Below are 17074 nucleotides of genomic sequence, written 5' to 3' on the forward strand. Positions count from 1 at the left end.
TCCAAACCAACGGTCGTGTTTAATTACATTGTATACATTTGATCCCATTCTTTTTGGTTTCACATAGTGATTTTGCTAGCGCACTAAAGAACTTTCTATGACATACCTACCGCGTGTTGTCACCACGTACGTGTGTTGCGTCTCCCTTTGATTGGTGAGTAGACGGGCGTTTGTCTGACGTTGGCGTGTTGTCATTTTGGCATTTTTTGGCACGTAGTCTTTTCCGTATGAATGAAAATGAATGAACAAATGAATGAGCAAATCCCCATTGCATTATTATGGTATTACTACCAGCAGCAACAACGTCAGCACCAACTGCAAGCGCAGCACCAACTACAAGTGCAGTACTCGTGAGAAATGTACGTTCTCGTAGTTTTTTTCATCTTGTTCTAGCGGGGGGTTTTCCGGGTTTTTCTCCTTCTTCTATGGTACGTAGTTGCCTAACTTTCTGTAATTGGTTCGAAAGTCTGAACCATCCAAAAAGTGTTTTCATACTGCAAACGAACCGAACCATGGTTCAGTTTGGTCAGGACCGAGACCACCTCTTTTGATTGGACCAAAATTTGGTCCAATCAAAAGGAAGAAATAAAGGAGCAAAATTGTGACCTCTCTTATAAAGAGTAAAAAAGAGTTTTACATTTTCACGATGATCTCAATTGATGAAGTCAGAAACACTGGGGGCCTAAGCTATGTCCTACAGCTCTGTAATGTTAAATAAATTCAGCATGGAGGCAAGAACGCGCCGCAGCTTCTCGAACTTTCATTTGACATCGTTTACCATCTTCCTTCATCGGCCGCTCTCTGCCAAATGCCCTTCACAAAGCCACTGCCAGCTACTGAGTACTGGGTGGGACGTCCCTCATGCATGGAGCAGTAGGTCATATAGTAGGCTCCAGCCAGGCCAGCAGTGAGCAGTCATCTGAGGGCTCGGCTGCCTCCAGCAACACTCTGTCATCACATTCATATAGCGCTTAGTGCAAACCATATGCTTCCACAGCACAGTGGTGCATAGTAACACAGCAGCAGTTTGTGTTGGCATTCCTGATATGCAGTCTTGAGAGGGTACTAAGTAGCTGTTGAGTATTTGGAAAGGTGATTGGCCAGCTCTGTTTTTAAATGCCGGTCTGTTGGCTATCAGTCTGGATTTGGACCACGTTGCTGTTCCATTAAGTTAATGTCAGGTGTACAACATTAAGTCATTAGATTGATGGTCTTTTTCAGTTTCTTGTTAACTTTCACATTTAACGTTTAAGTGGTTCTTACTGCTCCTGGCTCACCGTGATCTTATGAAGGTGTGAACAAGACGCACATTAAATAACTCTTATAGCATGAAGACTAGCCTGGAGAGTTATACTAGAGTATTTCTGAAAATACCAAACTATTCCTTTATTGTGATTAAATTCAGACTTGTGCCATGTTAACAGAAGCCAGCTCATGTTTCATTTGCTCAGGCAGATACTGTACGTCTAGCTCTCCCTTTTCATATTTAGCTGTCCTGACGAAGTCATAGTATAATATGTTGAAAAAAGTGATAGAAAACTCATAGTATAGTATGTCGAAAAAAGTCATAGTATAATATGTCAAAAAAAGTGATAGAAAAGTCATAGTATAGCATGTCAAAAAAACTGTCAAAAAAGTCATAGTTTAGTATGTCGAAAAAAGTCATTGTATAGTATGTCGAAAAAAGTAATAAATAAGCATGTTGAAAAAAGTGATAAAAAAGTCATAGTATAGTATGTTGAAAAGAGTAATAAATAAGCATGTCGAAAAAAGTGATAAAAAAGTCATAGTATAGCATTTCGAAAATATTGATAAAAAAGTCATTGTTTAGTATGTAGAAAAGTCATAGTATAGCATGTCGATAAAAGAGATTAAAAAGTCATAGTACAGTATGTCAAAAAAAGTGATGAGAAAGTCATAGTATACTATGTTGAAAATATTGATAAAAAAGTCATAGTATAGCATGTCGAAAAAAGTCATAGTATAGTATGTCAAAAAAAGTGATAGAAAAGTCATAGTATAGCATGTCGAAAAAAGTCATAGTATAGCATGTCGAAAATAGTCATAGTACAGCATGTCGAAAAAGGAGATGAAAAAGTCATAGTATAGTATGTCCAAAAAGGTGATAAAGAAGTCATAGTATAGCATGTCGAAAATAGTCATTGTATAGCATGTCGAAAAAAGTCATAGTATGGTATGTTGAAAAAAGTGATAAATAAGCTTGTTGAAAATATTTATAAAAAAGTCATACTATGTCATACATGTGATAGAAAAGTCATAGTATACTATGTTGAAAATATTGATAAAAAAAAGTCATAGTATAGCATGTCGAAATCCATCCATCTTCATCCGCTTATCCGGGGTCGGGTCGCGGGGGTAGCAGCTCCAGCAGGGGACCCCAAACTTCCCTTTCCCGGGCCACATTAACCAGCTCCGACTGGGGGATCCCGAGGCGTTCCCAGGCCAGGTTAGAGATATAATCCCTCCACCTAGTCCTGGGTCTCCCCCGAGGCCTCCTCCCAGCTGGACGTGCCTGGAACACCTCCCTAGGGAGGCGCCCAGGGGGCATCCTTACCAGATGCCCGAACCACCTCAACTGGCTCCTTTCGACGCAAAGGCGCAGCGGCTCTACTCCGAGCTCCTCACGGATAACTGAGCTTCTCACCCTATCTCTAAGGGAGACGTCAGCTACCCTCCTGAGGAAACCCATTTTGGCCGCTTGTACCCTGGATCTTGTTCTTTCGGTCATAGTATAGTATGTCCAAAAAGGTGATAAAGAAGTCATAGTATAGCATGTCGAAAATAGTGATAGCATAGTATGTCAAAAAAAAGTGATTAAAAAAGTCATAGTATAGAATATCGATAAAAGTCATTGTATAGTATGTCGAAAAAAGTAATAAATAAGCATGTCAAAAATAGTGATAAAAAAGTCATAGTATAGCATGTCGACAATATTAATAAAAAAGTAATTGTATAGTATGTAGAAAAGTCATAGTATAGCATGTCGAAAAAAGTCATAGTATAGCATGTCGAAAATAGTCATGGTATAGTATGTCAAAAAAAGTGATGAGAAAGTCATAGTATAGCATGTCGAAAATAGTCATAGTATAGTATGTCGAAAAAAAGTGATAAATAAGCATGTCGAAAATATTTATAAAAAAGTCATACTATGTCATACATGTACTATGTCGAAAAAAGTGATTAAAACATCATAGTATAGTATGTCAAAAAAAGTGATAGAAAAGTCAAAGTATAGCATGTTGAAAAAAGTGATAAAAAGTCATAGTATAGCATGTCAAAAAAGGAGATGAACAAGTCATAGTATAGTATGTCCAACAAGGTGATAAAAAAAGTCAAAGTATAGCATGTCGAAAAAAGTCATTGTATAGTATGTCAAAAAAAGTGATAGAAAAGTCATAGTATAGCATGTCGAAAAAAGTCATAGTATAGCATGTCGAAAAAAGTCATAGTATAGTATGTCAAAAAAAGTGATGAGAAAGTCATAGTATACTATGTTGAAAATATTGATAAAAAAAGTCATAGTATAGTATGTCGAAAGAAGTCACAGTATAGTATGTTGAAAAAAGTGATAAATAAGCATGTCGAAAGTATTCATAAAAAAGTCATACTATGTCATACATGTACAATGTCGAAAAAAGTGATAAAAAGTCATAGTATAGCATGTTGAAAAAAAGTTATAGTATAGCATGTCGAAAAAAGTTATAGTATAGTATGTTGAAAAAAGTGATAAAAAGTCATAGCACAGCATGTCGAAAAAAGGAGATGAACAAGTCATAGTATAGTATGTCCAACAAGGTGATAAAAAAGTCATAGTATAGCATGTCGAGAAAAAAGTCATAGTATAGTATGTTGAAAAAAGGTAATAAATAAGCATGTCGACAATAGTGATAAAAAAAAGTCATAGTACAGCATGTTGAATAAGGTGATAAAAAAGTCATAGTATAGCATGTCGAAAATAGTCATAGTATAGTATGTCGAAAAAAAGTGATAGAAAAGTCATAGTATAGCATGTCGAAAAAAGTAATAAATAAGCATGTCGAAAATAGTGATAAAAAAAATCATAGTATAGTATGTTGAAAATAGTCATAGTACAGCATGTCGAAAAAGGAGATGAAAAAGTCATAGTATAGTATGTCCAAAAAGGTGATAAAAAAGTCATAGTATAGCATGTTGAAAAAACCATTAAAAAGTCATTGTATAGTATGTCAAAAAAAGTGATAGAAAAGTCAAAGTATAGCATGTTGAAAAAAGTTATAGTATAGCATGTCGAAAATATTGTTAAAAAAGTCACAGTATAGTATGTTGAAAAAAGTGATGAGAGACTGACAGGAACAAAACTTTACTTTATCTATTTGTATTCTTCATTTTATATTTAGGTCTTGAAACTAATTACCCTATACTGGAGTTGAACAATCTTACCTCTTCCAAACATTCCCTTATCCCTCTAAGCTATCAGACCTAGCTCCAAAGGTGTGTTTTTGGCAAATTATATATTGGCTATCAAACTGTGAAGAAACATACTGGATTTGAACACTCAACCTTCTGGCTTTTAATCATTCTCTTATCACCCTAAGCTAAATGACCTGACACGCAAACATATGTTTTCAGCATATTTGTCTCTTTCACTTGGAACGTGTAGCATTTGAATGCTGAATGTTCTGTCTTCAAATCATTCTCTTATCAATCTAAGCTATCTGACCTGACACAAAAAGCAATGAGAGAGACTGACAGGAACAAAGACTGTCTTGATCTATTTGCATTATTCATTTCTGTGTAGGTGGTGGAACTAATTGCACCATGCTGGATTTGACCTGTCAATTTTCTGTCTTCTAATCAGTCTCTGACCCCTCTGAGCTATCTGACCTAACTCAGTTGGTATGTTTTTGGTCAAATTTGTCTCTTTCACTTAGTGTATGTGACCACAAAATACACTGAAGAATAGGATAGGATAGGAATAGGATTTGAACACTCAACCTTCTGTCTTCCAGTCATTCGCTCATCACACTAAGCTATCTGAACTGACATAAGAGTTTATGATTTTGGCATATTCATCTTTTCAGTATATTGGACCTCAAAACTTCTTCAAACATAAGATTTGAACACTCAACCTTCTGCCTTTCTGTCACTCAACCTAAACTATCTGACATGACACAAACTTTATGTTTTCATAAAAAAGTCAAAATATAATGTCGAAAAAGTAATTAAAAACTAATAGTATAGTATGTCGAAAACAGGATAATAAAGGTCATAGTATAATATGTCTAAAAAAGTGATAAGTCATAGTATAATATGACAAAAAAAAGTGATAAAAATTTTATAGTATAGCATGTCGATAAAAGTCATAGTATAGCATGTCAAAAAAAATCATAACATAGTATGTCAAAGAAAATCTGGAAGAACATGCAAACTCCACATAAAAAGGCCCAGCCCAGACTGAGACTGTCGAAAAGGGGATAATAAAAGTCATAGTATAGTCTGTCGAAAAAAAGTCATAGTATAGTATGTCGAAAATATTGATAAAAAGTCATAGTATAGTATGTTGAAAAAAGTCATAGTATAGCATGTCGAAAATAGAGATAAAAAAGTCATAGTATAATATGTCGTAAAAAGTCTTGAAAAAGTCATAGTATATTATGTCGAAAAAAGTGATAAAACAGCCATAGTATTGTATGCTGAGAGAAGTCATAGTGCAGTATGTCGAAAAAAAGGGATAATAAAAGTCATAGTATACTATGTTGAAAAAAAGTGACTCAGCATTCACACGAGTTGATTTGCTTTAGATAACTGCATCAAGCAAAACTGCAGCCTCGTCTCAATACATGCACTTTTCAATCTTAATCTGATGAGTTATAAAAACAAATCATCCACCCAGAGTTGTCCTGAAGGGTAAACTTATTTATAGAGACCTAAACCGTTTTTTGAACCAGGCTATAAACATTTTTAATTCTGCTGTAAGGTTAGGCATTTTTAATATTGGGGTCTAGGGAAATTGATTCACTTTCTGCAGCCAGCCTCAAGTGGCCACTCGATGAACTGCAGTTTTTGGGACTTCCGCATGTGCCTCACTGCTCAGCATGGGAGGTTGCCCCTTGATTTAGACCTAAGATAGATAAAATGAAAGTAAACTTGAATTAAAAGTGGCATGTCTGCAAGAGTCTTTACATTTTTGCTAATGTTTTTACAACTTTGATTTTGAGATGGAAATTCCTTGATGTGCATACTTTATAGCAATGACAAAATAATGCTGCACAATGTTACATACTGCAAGTTTTTGAGGGGGAACCAGCTTTACTGTGACGCTAAATGGTGGAATTACCATAGTAATATTTCACCATTTGCTTTGATCTCCGGCTCGTAGTTTTCCCAGTGCAGTGTGACTCTTGGATGCCGAAACTAAAGTAAACTTGGCAGTATGCTTCATTTAAATAGTACTTTTGAGATGATATCTCTAATTTTGATTTGTGAATTGGGACTGCTGCATCAAATGACAAATGTATACAATGGCATGACAAACCTTTATTTAAATCGCCAATGTGGAAACCTCTGTTGTTCTCCAGGCGTTAGGGTCCACAAAGTCACAAACATGTCATCTTAATAATTCTCAAAAGTCATAAATGTAAACACTATTGTGATTTCTTCTCTTGAGGCCACAAAGCCTGCAATGGTGTGTGTGTGTGTGTGTGTGTGTGTGTGTGTGTGTGTGTGTGTGTGTGTGTGTGTGTGTGTGTGTGTGTGTGTGTGTGTGCTTGCGTGTGGTGTGTGCACTTGAATGCGCACCCTGCTGTTTGTATACTTAAGATCATAATATGTGGTAGGAGGACGATTACATATGCCCTTGTTTCCACACAGCTGGAATGTTTCTTCTCCTGTGTGTTTAGATCACCAACTGCTCCGCTAGGTTTGTCAGATCATGTGGTTAGCAGGCCGACATCTAGCTCCTGCTTTGATTAGGATTTCCCAATTGATGAAGCATTTTATTACCAAATGTATTGAGACCATCTAGAAAGGATTGAAGAACAGATCGAGAGGTTTAAATGTATATTTCACCCGCCCTTTCTGTGTCTCCTCCAGGGTGTCGGGTCCCCTCCTGTCTCCAGGCATGAAGGGAACAGGGACGCCGCCTCCTCCTCTGGAGAAACAGCATGTCCACCCTCACCACAAGCCATACTCTCACTATCACCACCATCAGTCTGCCAACGACGGTAAGACTGACCTAAAGACATCTGTCTGAATGTAAAAAAAAAAAAAATTCAGGAAATCTGTTTTGGCTTGAATTTAAAAATGTTGATTGGCGTTTCAATTTAATATCCTGAAATTGTTCCCGTTGCAGGCGATTCAGTAACATGTAGCGTGAGCAGTACTCTTGTATGATTTTCTATAAGGGAATTTGCTGTATCAAATCACTTGAATATACATAAGAACACCCCTGTGTCCTTTTTTGAACACTTGCTATACCAGCAGACACACATGAAAGGCCTCAAAGAGAGGAAGTTGTCTTTTAGAGCAGCGATACTGCCCCGTGGCTCTGTCAGAGCATTTTTAGGACAGAGAGAGATTAGAGTCGCAGAGACCGAGTGGGGAAAACCACATGCCGGAAGCCTTTTCCCTAAGCTGAATTAACCAACAAAATGCTGGCTCATGTGTTCAGCTGTCTCTCAGCGCCCTAACATGGCAGGCTCAGCTGTCACTCCAGAGCCTTTTTTCCTAATGCCTTAAACACTGTTTTCCCTGTAAAGATCTACACATGGACGTCTCTCTAACCACACTGTGGTCAGGGAGTTGCGTAAAAGCGCTCCAGGCAAGGCTGCTTTCCCATTATCATGACTCCTGCGGTCCATTCCGAGTACAAACTGAGACGATGGGGATAAATGTTACATACTATGGGGCTGGCGCAGTTAGCACAAGCACAAATATAGCATTGTCATAATTTGAGATCCACGTTAAGTTTCATCCGGATGGAGCAGGCGCTTACTGACCTTGGGAACAATCACCCATAGACACCGGTGGCAGTCGATCAAGTCTGGCTTCTATTTTTCTCCTCAACATCCTCCCTCATTTCCTAGAATACCAAGGCAGCTTTCAGAGCTGCTTCCACTTCGGAGACTCTTACAGGATGGAGCAGACGGTCGGCGGTGTCCACGTCCCAGGAGATTCTCACGCCTACTCTTCCCATCAGCACAATGGCTTCCACATGTCAACTAGTAGCACTGGCACTGCAGGTGGGGACATTTTACTGAGACTGACCGTAAAAAGAGCTCCAGAATCATTTCATCAAAAATGTGAAACAAACTGCTCTGTATCAATTTCTGTTCCAGGCTTCAACCTGACCCAGGAGCTTCAAGGCGGCGCAGGGTGCCAGTTCTCCTCCAGCCCAGAGGAGAGCATTTTCTTCCAGGTGGGCAACTTCGACCGCAGCCTGAGCCACATGTCCTCCGTCTACACGGAGACATAGAGCAACACTGGAGCAGGGTACGCTTCACCACATCTACTCTGCAGTCCTTCCACACCCATCTGCTCACACTTGGATCCCCTCTTTTTTTTTCCCATACAAGATATGGGTCTCATAGGTCAAATAATTTACATCTTATTCTGACCTACTTTGCTGCCAGATGGATGTGAAACCAGCAAGATGAAACACATGTATACTGCAATGTGATTAACTACTTACATGACAACATCCGAACGGTCAAGATGCAAATTACACTAATAGTCAAAGTAGGTTCCCAACTTTTAAGGCTTCTGAGCCATTTCAACAAAGATGTCGTCACCGGTTGCATGTCTTCCAGTTGTGACTAGTTTAACCAAAAAGTAATTTCCTTGTCTTTTGTAAATCATTTTCACAAGTAAAATGATTCAGTAATTCATAAGAAAATAAAGATCTGGTTCTTGCTCTTCTGATTTTTGATCACTTTAAATAAAGGAATGACACAAGTTAATTAAATTACACAGACATCTTCTTTATTATTAGTAAAGTCAAAGCTGAAGAATTACATTTCTTTTTTTTAAGATTATTATTTCTTAGACTCAGAATCACATTTATTGGCCAACAGCACATCATGTACACATGCAGGTTTTTCAACATTGCTATATAAACTTCAAACAACTCATGAATGGAAATGAAATGTCCTCTCCCTTTTCTCTCTAATCTACATCTTCCAATCGTTTAGACTGAAGTGTAGAAAGGAATATATCATTTTGCCGTGTTGTTTTAGCAGTGGAAAAAAAAAAAGTTTGCATTTCCATATTTTGTTTTTAAGTGGGTTTTTTTTGTTGCTTTTTGGATTTATCTCTTGAGGAGGGTTTGAACTCATAATTCTGCAATAATGCAGAGAAACCAACCTACTTTATTATTATTATTATTATTATTATTATTATATGTATAAAATGTACAGTTTGTTTACAGCAATCATTTGAATGTTTGTCATTTCTCAATTTAAGAAATAAATAATTGAATGATCACACAATGTCTGTTTTTCGACATGTATCGACACTTTATATAAAATACAAAAAAATAAAGAGAACTCAGATTGTTCACATTAGTTATACATGTCTGTAAAATATTCAATGTTCAAGTCTGATGCCTGATGAGCGCCATGAGAAGAACATTCAGACTGTTAGCATGTTGTTCCCTCTAGTGGACACTAGTGAGTACTGCAACAGGAAAAGAATACAATACTTTGCTGCGTCTCTTATTTCTGCTTTTTCTTGTTGAGGTAGCTCTGATAATAGAAGTTACTGAAGAGGACGGTGAGGATGAGGACATAACCAACCACCGCCGCGTTCATGGCGTCGGGGAAGTCGCAGTCTGTGAACAGGTTGTAGCCTGAGTGCAGGAGGAACAGCAGAAACTGCAGCTGGAGAGGAAGTCAGGGAAAAGTTCAGATCAGCTTACTTCACTAACATATTGAATAGTCTCATACAGAGCAGGAGGCCACTCACCAGCTGCAGAGAAGTGAGGTATCGCTTCCACCACAGATACTTCTGCATGTGAGGGCCGATGGCAGCCAGGCCGTAGTAAGAATACATCACAATGTGAACAAAGGTGTTGACCAGCCCGATGAAGAACGCTGCAGGATATAAACAGAGGATGTCAAAAACACTCACAAAATGGGCTATTTCATTCCTTTAAGTCAGTGCCCCCCTCAATATTTACAACATGTGCATTTGCCCCCAACCCCCAATAACATTTATAAATGGGCTTTTATTTTGACAAACTGCTAGAACTCGACTCCGTTAAAGTATTTGGTGGTGGAAGAAGCATGAAGCAACTATACATGGTTGTTGAAGCAGGAAGTACCATGACATTTCCACCATGAATTGAAGTAGAAAAGGCACAAACTGGTGCATGAAAAGTCACCAAAATGCAGGAAATTAAGTGTTTGACGCTCAAAATTTGTTGGGGAGGAGGACCCCCTACTAAACATGTGCCCCCCCCCCTAAATGTTGAAACGATAATTGGGTAAAACCGTTTAAAAAAAATGTAGAGGAAGGATAGTTAAAGTACTGTCAGTGAGTGAATTAAGAAACAACTGGTACAAGTTTCAACCTGTGAGGCTGCAGACACACAGAATGACACAGTAAGACACTAAGGTTGTCTTACAGTTCAGCTTTAGCATTAGCATTTCAGTCACATTCAACAGCACAATCAGGCACTTGTTATTTGCATTTATGAACATAGATGCAATGGACCAGATAGCATTTGACCACTAAGGCGATGGAGAATATGTTATTCTATGGTTATCATTGTCAACAAACCCCATGAAAAGACCAAAACCAACAAGTTAGTCCATCTCCCCAACCTGTCTTTGGCACTTCATCCAAAGATCATTTGTTCCTACTGAAGATGTTAAAAAAAAAAAAAAAACGATCACAAATATATAGTTCCATTGGGGGGGAAAAAAGGCTTGTGGGATACATTTAACTGTAGTTTTTAACAAATGTTACTCAAACAGAAGTACCGGTAAATAGTGTATTGTTGGGGACTATTTTCAGCTGTGGATTCATACACATTCAAAAATAAACAAATAAAGTCTATTAGGGGTGGGGGGGAATCTTATGTATCGTGATTTTTTTTGCGCCGATTTTAAAATCAATTCTTTTCCATAGAATGGATATTTTTTATTTCATTTTTACCAATGATTCACCTACGTATTTTCTGTTCATAGTACGGTACCGCTGACGGTGACTACATCATATCTGTTTCCAGCAAAACGGAACGAAAGCAGAAAATGCAGAAAATACATGTTATGTACCCGAGTCAAACTTTCGTTTAAAAGCATAATTAGGTGAAGATAAAGTTCATATCACATATTTATAAGATATTGCAGGAAGAGTTTAAAGAAAATAACTTTGATATTAAAGAAAAATGGGAACTAGAAATGAACACAATAATCCCAGATGAGCAGTGGGAGATTGCATGCAGTCAAGGACATAGGGCAACCAGTAGTCCAAACTGGAAGGAATTTGGATGGAAAATTAGAATGAGATACTTTAGAACTCCATTTATAACATCAAAATGGAGCAACACCCCAGATCACTGCTGGAGGGGTTGTGGCTTGGTGGGAGACCACATGCATATATTCTGGGACTGCCCAAAGGTGTCAGAATACTGGCAAAATGTACAAAAAGAGATAAAGAAATGTCTCTGTATAGATCTACTCTAGAACCATCTTGAACCATCACAGTTTGTGTGATGGGGTACTGCCAGCTGATCTTGAAGAGAACAGCCAAACATATTTGCTGAGAGTCCTTCTTTTAATAGTGAATAAGGTAATCACAGCCTCCTGGCTGAAGCCACACCCTCCAACAGTTACACAATGGAGGGAAAGAATCCAAGACGTTTACAACATGGAGCATACAACAGCATTATATTACAACTGAAAGCGGCTGTATTCCTAAATAAATGGTCATCCATTGCCCTACATTTTCATCTGATATGAATGATATGCAGAATTTATTCTTTATCCTTACATTATTTATTTATTTTTCCTTATATGGATTTGTGCAAGCACATTTGTGCACATTTTGATGTTATATGCGTTTTAATTTTCTTTTCGTTTCTTATTATATATTCTTTTTACTATTATAACTTTATTTATTTATTTTAATGCAATGATCATCTGCAATGTGAAAATTACTTTATTATTTACCAAATGTAGTAGGTATATAGGTGATATTATATACATGTATTGTGGTTAGGATGAAAGATATATTTGGACTGTTATCCGACTTACCCGTGGCACCTTACTGTATCATTAAATATTTATTTTTTTGTGACATACTGTCACTGCCCTTGATAAAAGGAAATTAAAAAAAAAAAGTAAAAAAATAAAAAAAATAAAAGCATAATTAGGACGGAGGCACTTTTAAGATAGACCGTATTTTTCGTTTCCGGTCAAATGGCCTTTTGAATGGGAGAGCTAGGGGCACTACTATGATCACATCAAAATCACTATTTTTAAAACACTAAGAAGGCTCAGCACAACATGAAACTTCGCTCGAAGTATCACCAGGGGCTCTACACATGAACTCCAGCATTGAAAACATTGTTTGTGTACACAGAGTTTACTAAAAAGAAAGGTTTTGAACAACTCACTGTAGCAGTTGGTTTTTCCGCTCGCCGCCATCTTGCCAGTCAAAGAGTCCATCTCCGAATGAACGCATCTATTGATTTTAGTATCGAGGTCAATATTGTGGTGAATATTGTTTTTCACTAACGACAAAACAACGAATTATCCGTGCATTTATATGGACCTAAGCTTTAGGAGCCTTCTGTCTTTACTCTCCTCCCTGTTACGTTGCATTCGGAGATCAACACTTTTTGACTGGCAAGATGGCGGCGAGCGAAAAAACAAACTGCTAAAGTGAGTTTTTTAGTAAACTGTGTACACAAACAATGGTTTCAATGCTCGAGTTCATGTGTAGAGCCCCTGGTGATACTAAGTAATAAGTTTCATGCAATTTTGATGCGATCATAGTAGTGTCCCTAGCACTCCCATTCAAAAGGCCATTTGACAGAAAACGAAAATACGGTCAGTCTTAAAAGTGGTGCTTCAGTCCTAATTATGCTTTTAAATGAAAGTTTGACTCGGGTACATTCACAAAAAGACCCTAGGTCAGATTTTGGCGAGAGTTAATGTCTATGTGGGAACATGTCAACCAAGGAACAGTGTAGCTCATTGATGGGTTTGTAATAGTTTTTGGACAACAGTGAAATACAACAAGCTTTGGCTTCACAGACAATACTTGTTAGTGGATCAATTTATTGTTTAATTTTGGTCTTTTCGTGGTATTTGTTGACAATAACAAACATAGTATGGACCTTTTTCACAGCAGACATTTTGACTTGTCATAGTAGGAAAAGCACAGCTGAAATTGATAACCTTAACGATGCCTCACTTCCATCAAGTGTCCCAGTAAGCTAGCTAGTTCAGTTAGTAGCTAGCTTACTGGGACAGCATGCACAATACCAGGGCCTCTCCTAAGTGGAATGCAGCCATCATTAATGGTTTTGAATACACCTGTGCTTTTCCTACTATGACATGTCGACATGTCAACATGTCTGCCGTGAAAAAAGGTCTGTATCACCAGCTTCTCCTTTAAGAGGCAATCTCCATCAACAAGGTCATGATGATACTTATTTGTTTTTAAATATATATATATATATATATATATATATATATATATATATATATATATTTTATATTATAGCAAATGAAATTATAGCAAAATAAGTTGACTTACACTGTCCACCAGCCACATACTTGATTCCCGCCCACCAGTTGAACATCAGGGGGCCGTGGTGGTAAATATGAAGGAACGTCAGCTGACTGTTCTTCTTCCTCAGGATGAAGAAGAGCTGCTCATAGAGGAGCAGAGGGGGCGGTTACAGTTTCAACTCTGCATTTCACTGATATTGCAAAAAAGTTTTATAAAATACGCACCGTGTCACTGAGCTCTATGACCTTAGAGAAGAAGAACCACCAGCAGGCCTTGGCCATCTAGAGGAAAGAAACAATGGAGAAATGTGAGTTTTGATTGGATTCATTCTGTCTGAAAGGCTAAATGTGCTGTGAATTATGTTCCACTTGTAGCCTGTGAAAGACCAAATGTCTGCATAAACACACCAAAGTGACTGAACGTATCTACTGTAGTGAGACACTTGCTTACCCTTACTGCCAGCGGGCTGCTGCTGTAATCTACAGGCTGACACAGATAGCTGTAGTTCGAGAGCCAGGATGTGACCAGGAACTGGAACAGATTCATATTTCATTTATTAATTACTTCATTAAATGAAACACCACCAATATCACCACTTTTACCATAAAACATTCCCATTCCTGAGAATTTCCATCTTCACTGTGCTCATCATTAATCTGGCTAAAAGAGACCAAAAATCAGCACAAACACACCTCATAGAACATGTAGCCAGACAGGCCGACCATGCCAAAGTTGTAAACAATGAGAACGCCTTTGAGGTCAAGGGGTTCTCTGTGTTTCATCAGACGAGGGCCGGCCCACACCACGAAGAGATACGTCAGGAAGATGAGTGCCACCGGGACGGGGGAGTAGACCAGCAGCCACTGGTCTGTCCTCTTGTCTGGAACATAATAGAGCTCTGTGTCAGGGACTATTTACAAATGAACACATTTATTACAGGACACATCTCTGGCTAGAATTACAAGTTTTAGAACTTGCCTTGTGTGTAGTGTATGACACTTTTTTTTATTATCATTAGCACAGGAAATGCTAGTTTTTTTTCCAGTTGGTCTTGTTCCAGTTGAGCTTAGATAACCTGTTTTTGCAGTTCTGTGAATTTAAACCAAGTCAAAATAAAGCATTTGTAAATTTAAGAGAAAATTAAGATCGAGGCAGTTTTCGTCTGACAATGAGAAGTTCCTCCCTATGCTTGGGCACATGTTCCTCCCCTCCCACTCCTGTAACAAGATAATATAATTTTAGTGTCATGGTGGCTAATCATCTGAGAAGCCACAAAGCACTTATTGTGTAGACGAGCTGGGGAGCACAATCTGCAGCTCCCAACACACACACACACACACACACACACACACACACACACACACACAGGCTTGTTGTTTAGACTGGACTGTATATGTAAGGAAAATAATCACCATCATACCTCCATTGTCTACTAAACTCTGGTGAACAGACACGACACTTTGCCACGCAGAAGCCATCTGGAAACATAGAGAAAGTTAATGACCAAAAGAAGAAGAAGAAAAAAAACACCTAAATATGTAACGTTAGCATTTAAAGCTTTTTTTAAAAAAAATAACGTCACTCACTGATACAAAACTTGTAACCGGTGTTTCAACGGTAAACTTCTGCGACCCCCTTTGGACACTATCTGACAAATACGTATTAACAGAGTTCACCTGACAGCACGAGCTGTGGCCAAATCCAGATTTCCTTCCTGCGATGAATGAATGAAGATAGATTGGAACGACCAGCCGAAACAGCAAAAGAGAGAGGTAACTAAAGTCACTAAACAGAAAATCACTACACACGGGGAGCTACAATGCGGGGTTCTCTCCCACCTGAGCAACTTTGAAAGACAGCGGAGAAAAACGACTGAGAAAATTTGATTCACTTCCTGTTTGTCTTCGCTTTGGGTTTGGCGTTTTTTTTTGACAGGTTCAGTTGGTTGTTACATGTTGAGCTCAGCAGGGGGCGCTGTTTCCCGCCACAATGTGACCGACTTTTCATTATTATTTTACTTTTCATTTGTACTTTATATTTTGTATTATTCCAGGTATTTTATACCATCTATATATTTTTTAATAAAATAAAAGCACCATCTTGTCCATCAAGGGAGATTAGATTAGACGGATAGATTTACCAGTTTAGAGATGCAGCTTTAGATTATATGAAAATATAAATTAACTACTAAATGAACCACTAAACAAGCTGAAACAAAGTGATGGACACATCGATGCATCAATATAATCCACTGGCCCTGTGACATACCAAGTTATTACAAAAGACTTTGATAAAAATGAATAAGTCATTGTAACATGAAAACATATAGGCTAATAGTCTAATAATAATCGGGACCATTACAAATCAAATTACACCGCTGATTCACTAAAAGTCCCTTCAGGAACAGCAGAGGAGCAATATACTTTTTTTTTCATTTGATAACATTTTTTAAAGGCATAGGCATACTATGTAACGTTTCCCTATGCCTTTAAACTGATCTATCAAATATTTTAATAGCCTTTTTTATTTAATTCCCGTGATACCACAGTAATACCTTAATATGGCAACATAGGGCTGATGGTTTGACAGTAAGGCACATATGCAAGGCACACACACACACACACACACACACACACACACCAACCAAGATTCCTGTTCAATTGTGTTGAAGAAGGAGCTGAGGGAGAGCTGTCTGCTTCCGCTGTAGCTGCACTCAGTTTGTTTGTTTTGAATTCTGTGGTTTCTTGTCATCCTTTGTGCTGGAGTGCTTCCGTCTTTTCCATAAACAGACAGTAAAATAATGGACAAAGTGACGCCGTTGTTTTCGACGGAGATCAGTGAAGTATATTAGAAGTACTTTTCCGGTGATGGCTGAGCGTTACTGCGCAGCTGCAAACTGAGCTTGTCGACGTAGATGTGACGTGACCAACCTGTCTGAAAGTTGTAAGTCTTCTGGTAGCTGTGCCAAGAGAAAGCTCAATCATTCCGAATCTTGCAGAGACGGAGAGCATAGGTATATGTAAGGAGATAACATAGGCACAGGCTAATTATTGCGAACTAAAATCTAGTTAACATTAGTAATTACACTTAAACAGCTAATGTAAGTCGAAACTGCCTGCAAGCTTCTCCTGTACTATACGGTAATTCCTCTATTATGGGACAGTAAGTCGTGTGGTTATGACACAATCATAAGAGCCATAACGTGAGATACAAGGTAATGGAGCCTTTTATACATTGTTGTGTTTCTTTAGAAATAAACAATGGACAAATAGAGTCTTTAAACACTTCAGATGTAAAGTTATTTGCTGTCAAAGTGGCGCCAAAATGAATGGCA

General features: G+C 38.0%; 2 protein-coding genes across 7 annotated transcripts in view; one reads left to right on the forward strand and one right to left on the reverse strand.

The window, feature by feature from the left end:
• The window catches only part of glis1b (GLIS family zinc finger 1b), a 78036-nt gene extending 69018 nt beyond the window's left edge, over positions 1–9018 (forward strand). For both annotated transcript variants that reach the window (XM_078259139.1, XM_078259140.1), the window contains exons 9-11: positions 7093–7223; positions 8085–8240; positions 8337–9018. In XM_078259139.1, coding sequence (XP_078115265.1) covers positions 7093–7223; positions 8085–8240; positions 8337–8473 — 424 coding nt within the window. In that variant the 3' untranslated portion in view covers positions 8474–9018. The remainder of the gene's footprint in view (positions 1–7092; positions 7224–8084; positions 8241–8336) is intronic.
• A 469-nt stretch (positions 9019–9487) lies between these two features.
• Positions 9488–16621, reverse strand: LOC144523536 (very long chain fatty acid elongase 4-like). Of its 5 annotated transcripts, none has more exons than XM_078259141.1 (8): positions 16381–16621; positions 15161–15218; positions 14433–14620; positions 14191–14271; positions 13965–14021; positions 13765–13879; positions 9961–10088; positions 9488–9875 (listed from the first exon to the last, which is right to left on the reverse strand). In XM_078259141.1, exons 1-8 carry the CDS (start codon positions 16489–16491, stop codon positions 9711–9713), a joined length of 903 nt encoding a protein of 300 aa, XP_078115267.1. In that variant the 5' UTR covers positions 16492–16621; the 3' UTR covers positions 9488–9710. The 5 variants fall into 5 exon arrangements, with proteins under 5 accessions (XP_078115267.1, XP_078115270.1, XP_078115269.1 ...); XM_078259144.1 differs by having other exon boundaries at positions 16385–16476; XM_078259143.1 differs by lacking the exon at positions 16381–16621 and adding an exon at positions 15417–15668.
• Between the last annotated feature and the right edge of the window lie 453 nt (positions 16622–17074).

This window comes from Sander vitreus, chromosome 9 (assembly GCF_031162955.1).
Source record: "Sander vitreus isolate 19-12246 chromosome 9, sanVit1, whole genome shotgun sequence".
In the NCBI taxonomy this organism is placed as follows: domain Eukaryota; kingdom Metazoa; phylum Chordata; class Actinopteri; order Perciformes; family Percidae; genus Sander; species Sander vitreus.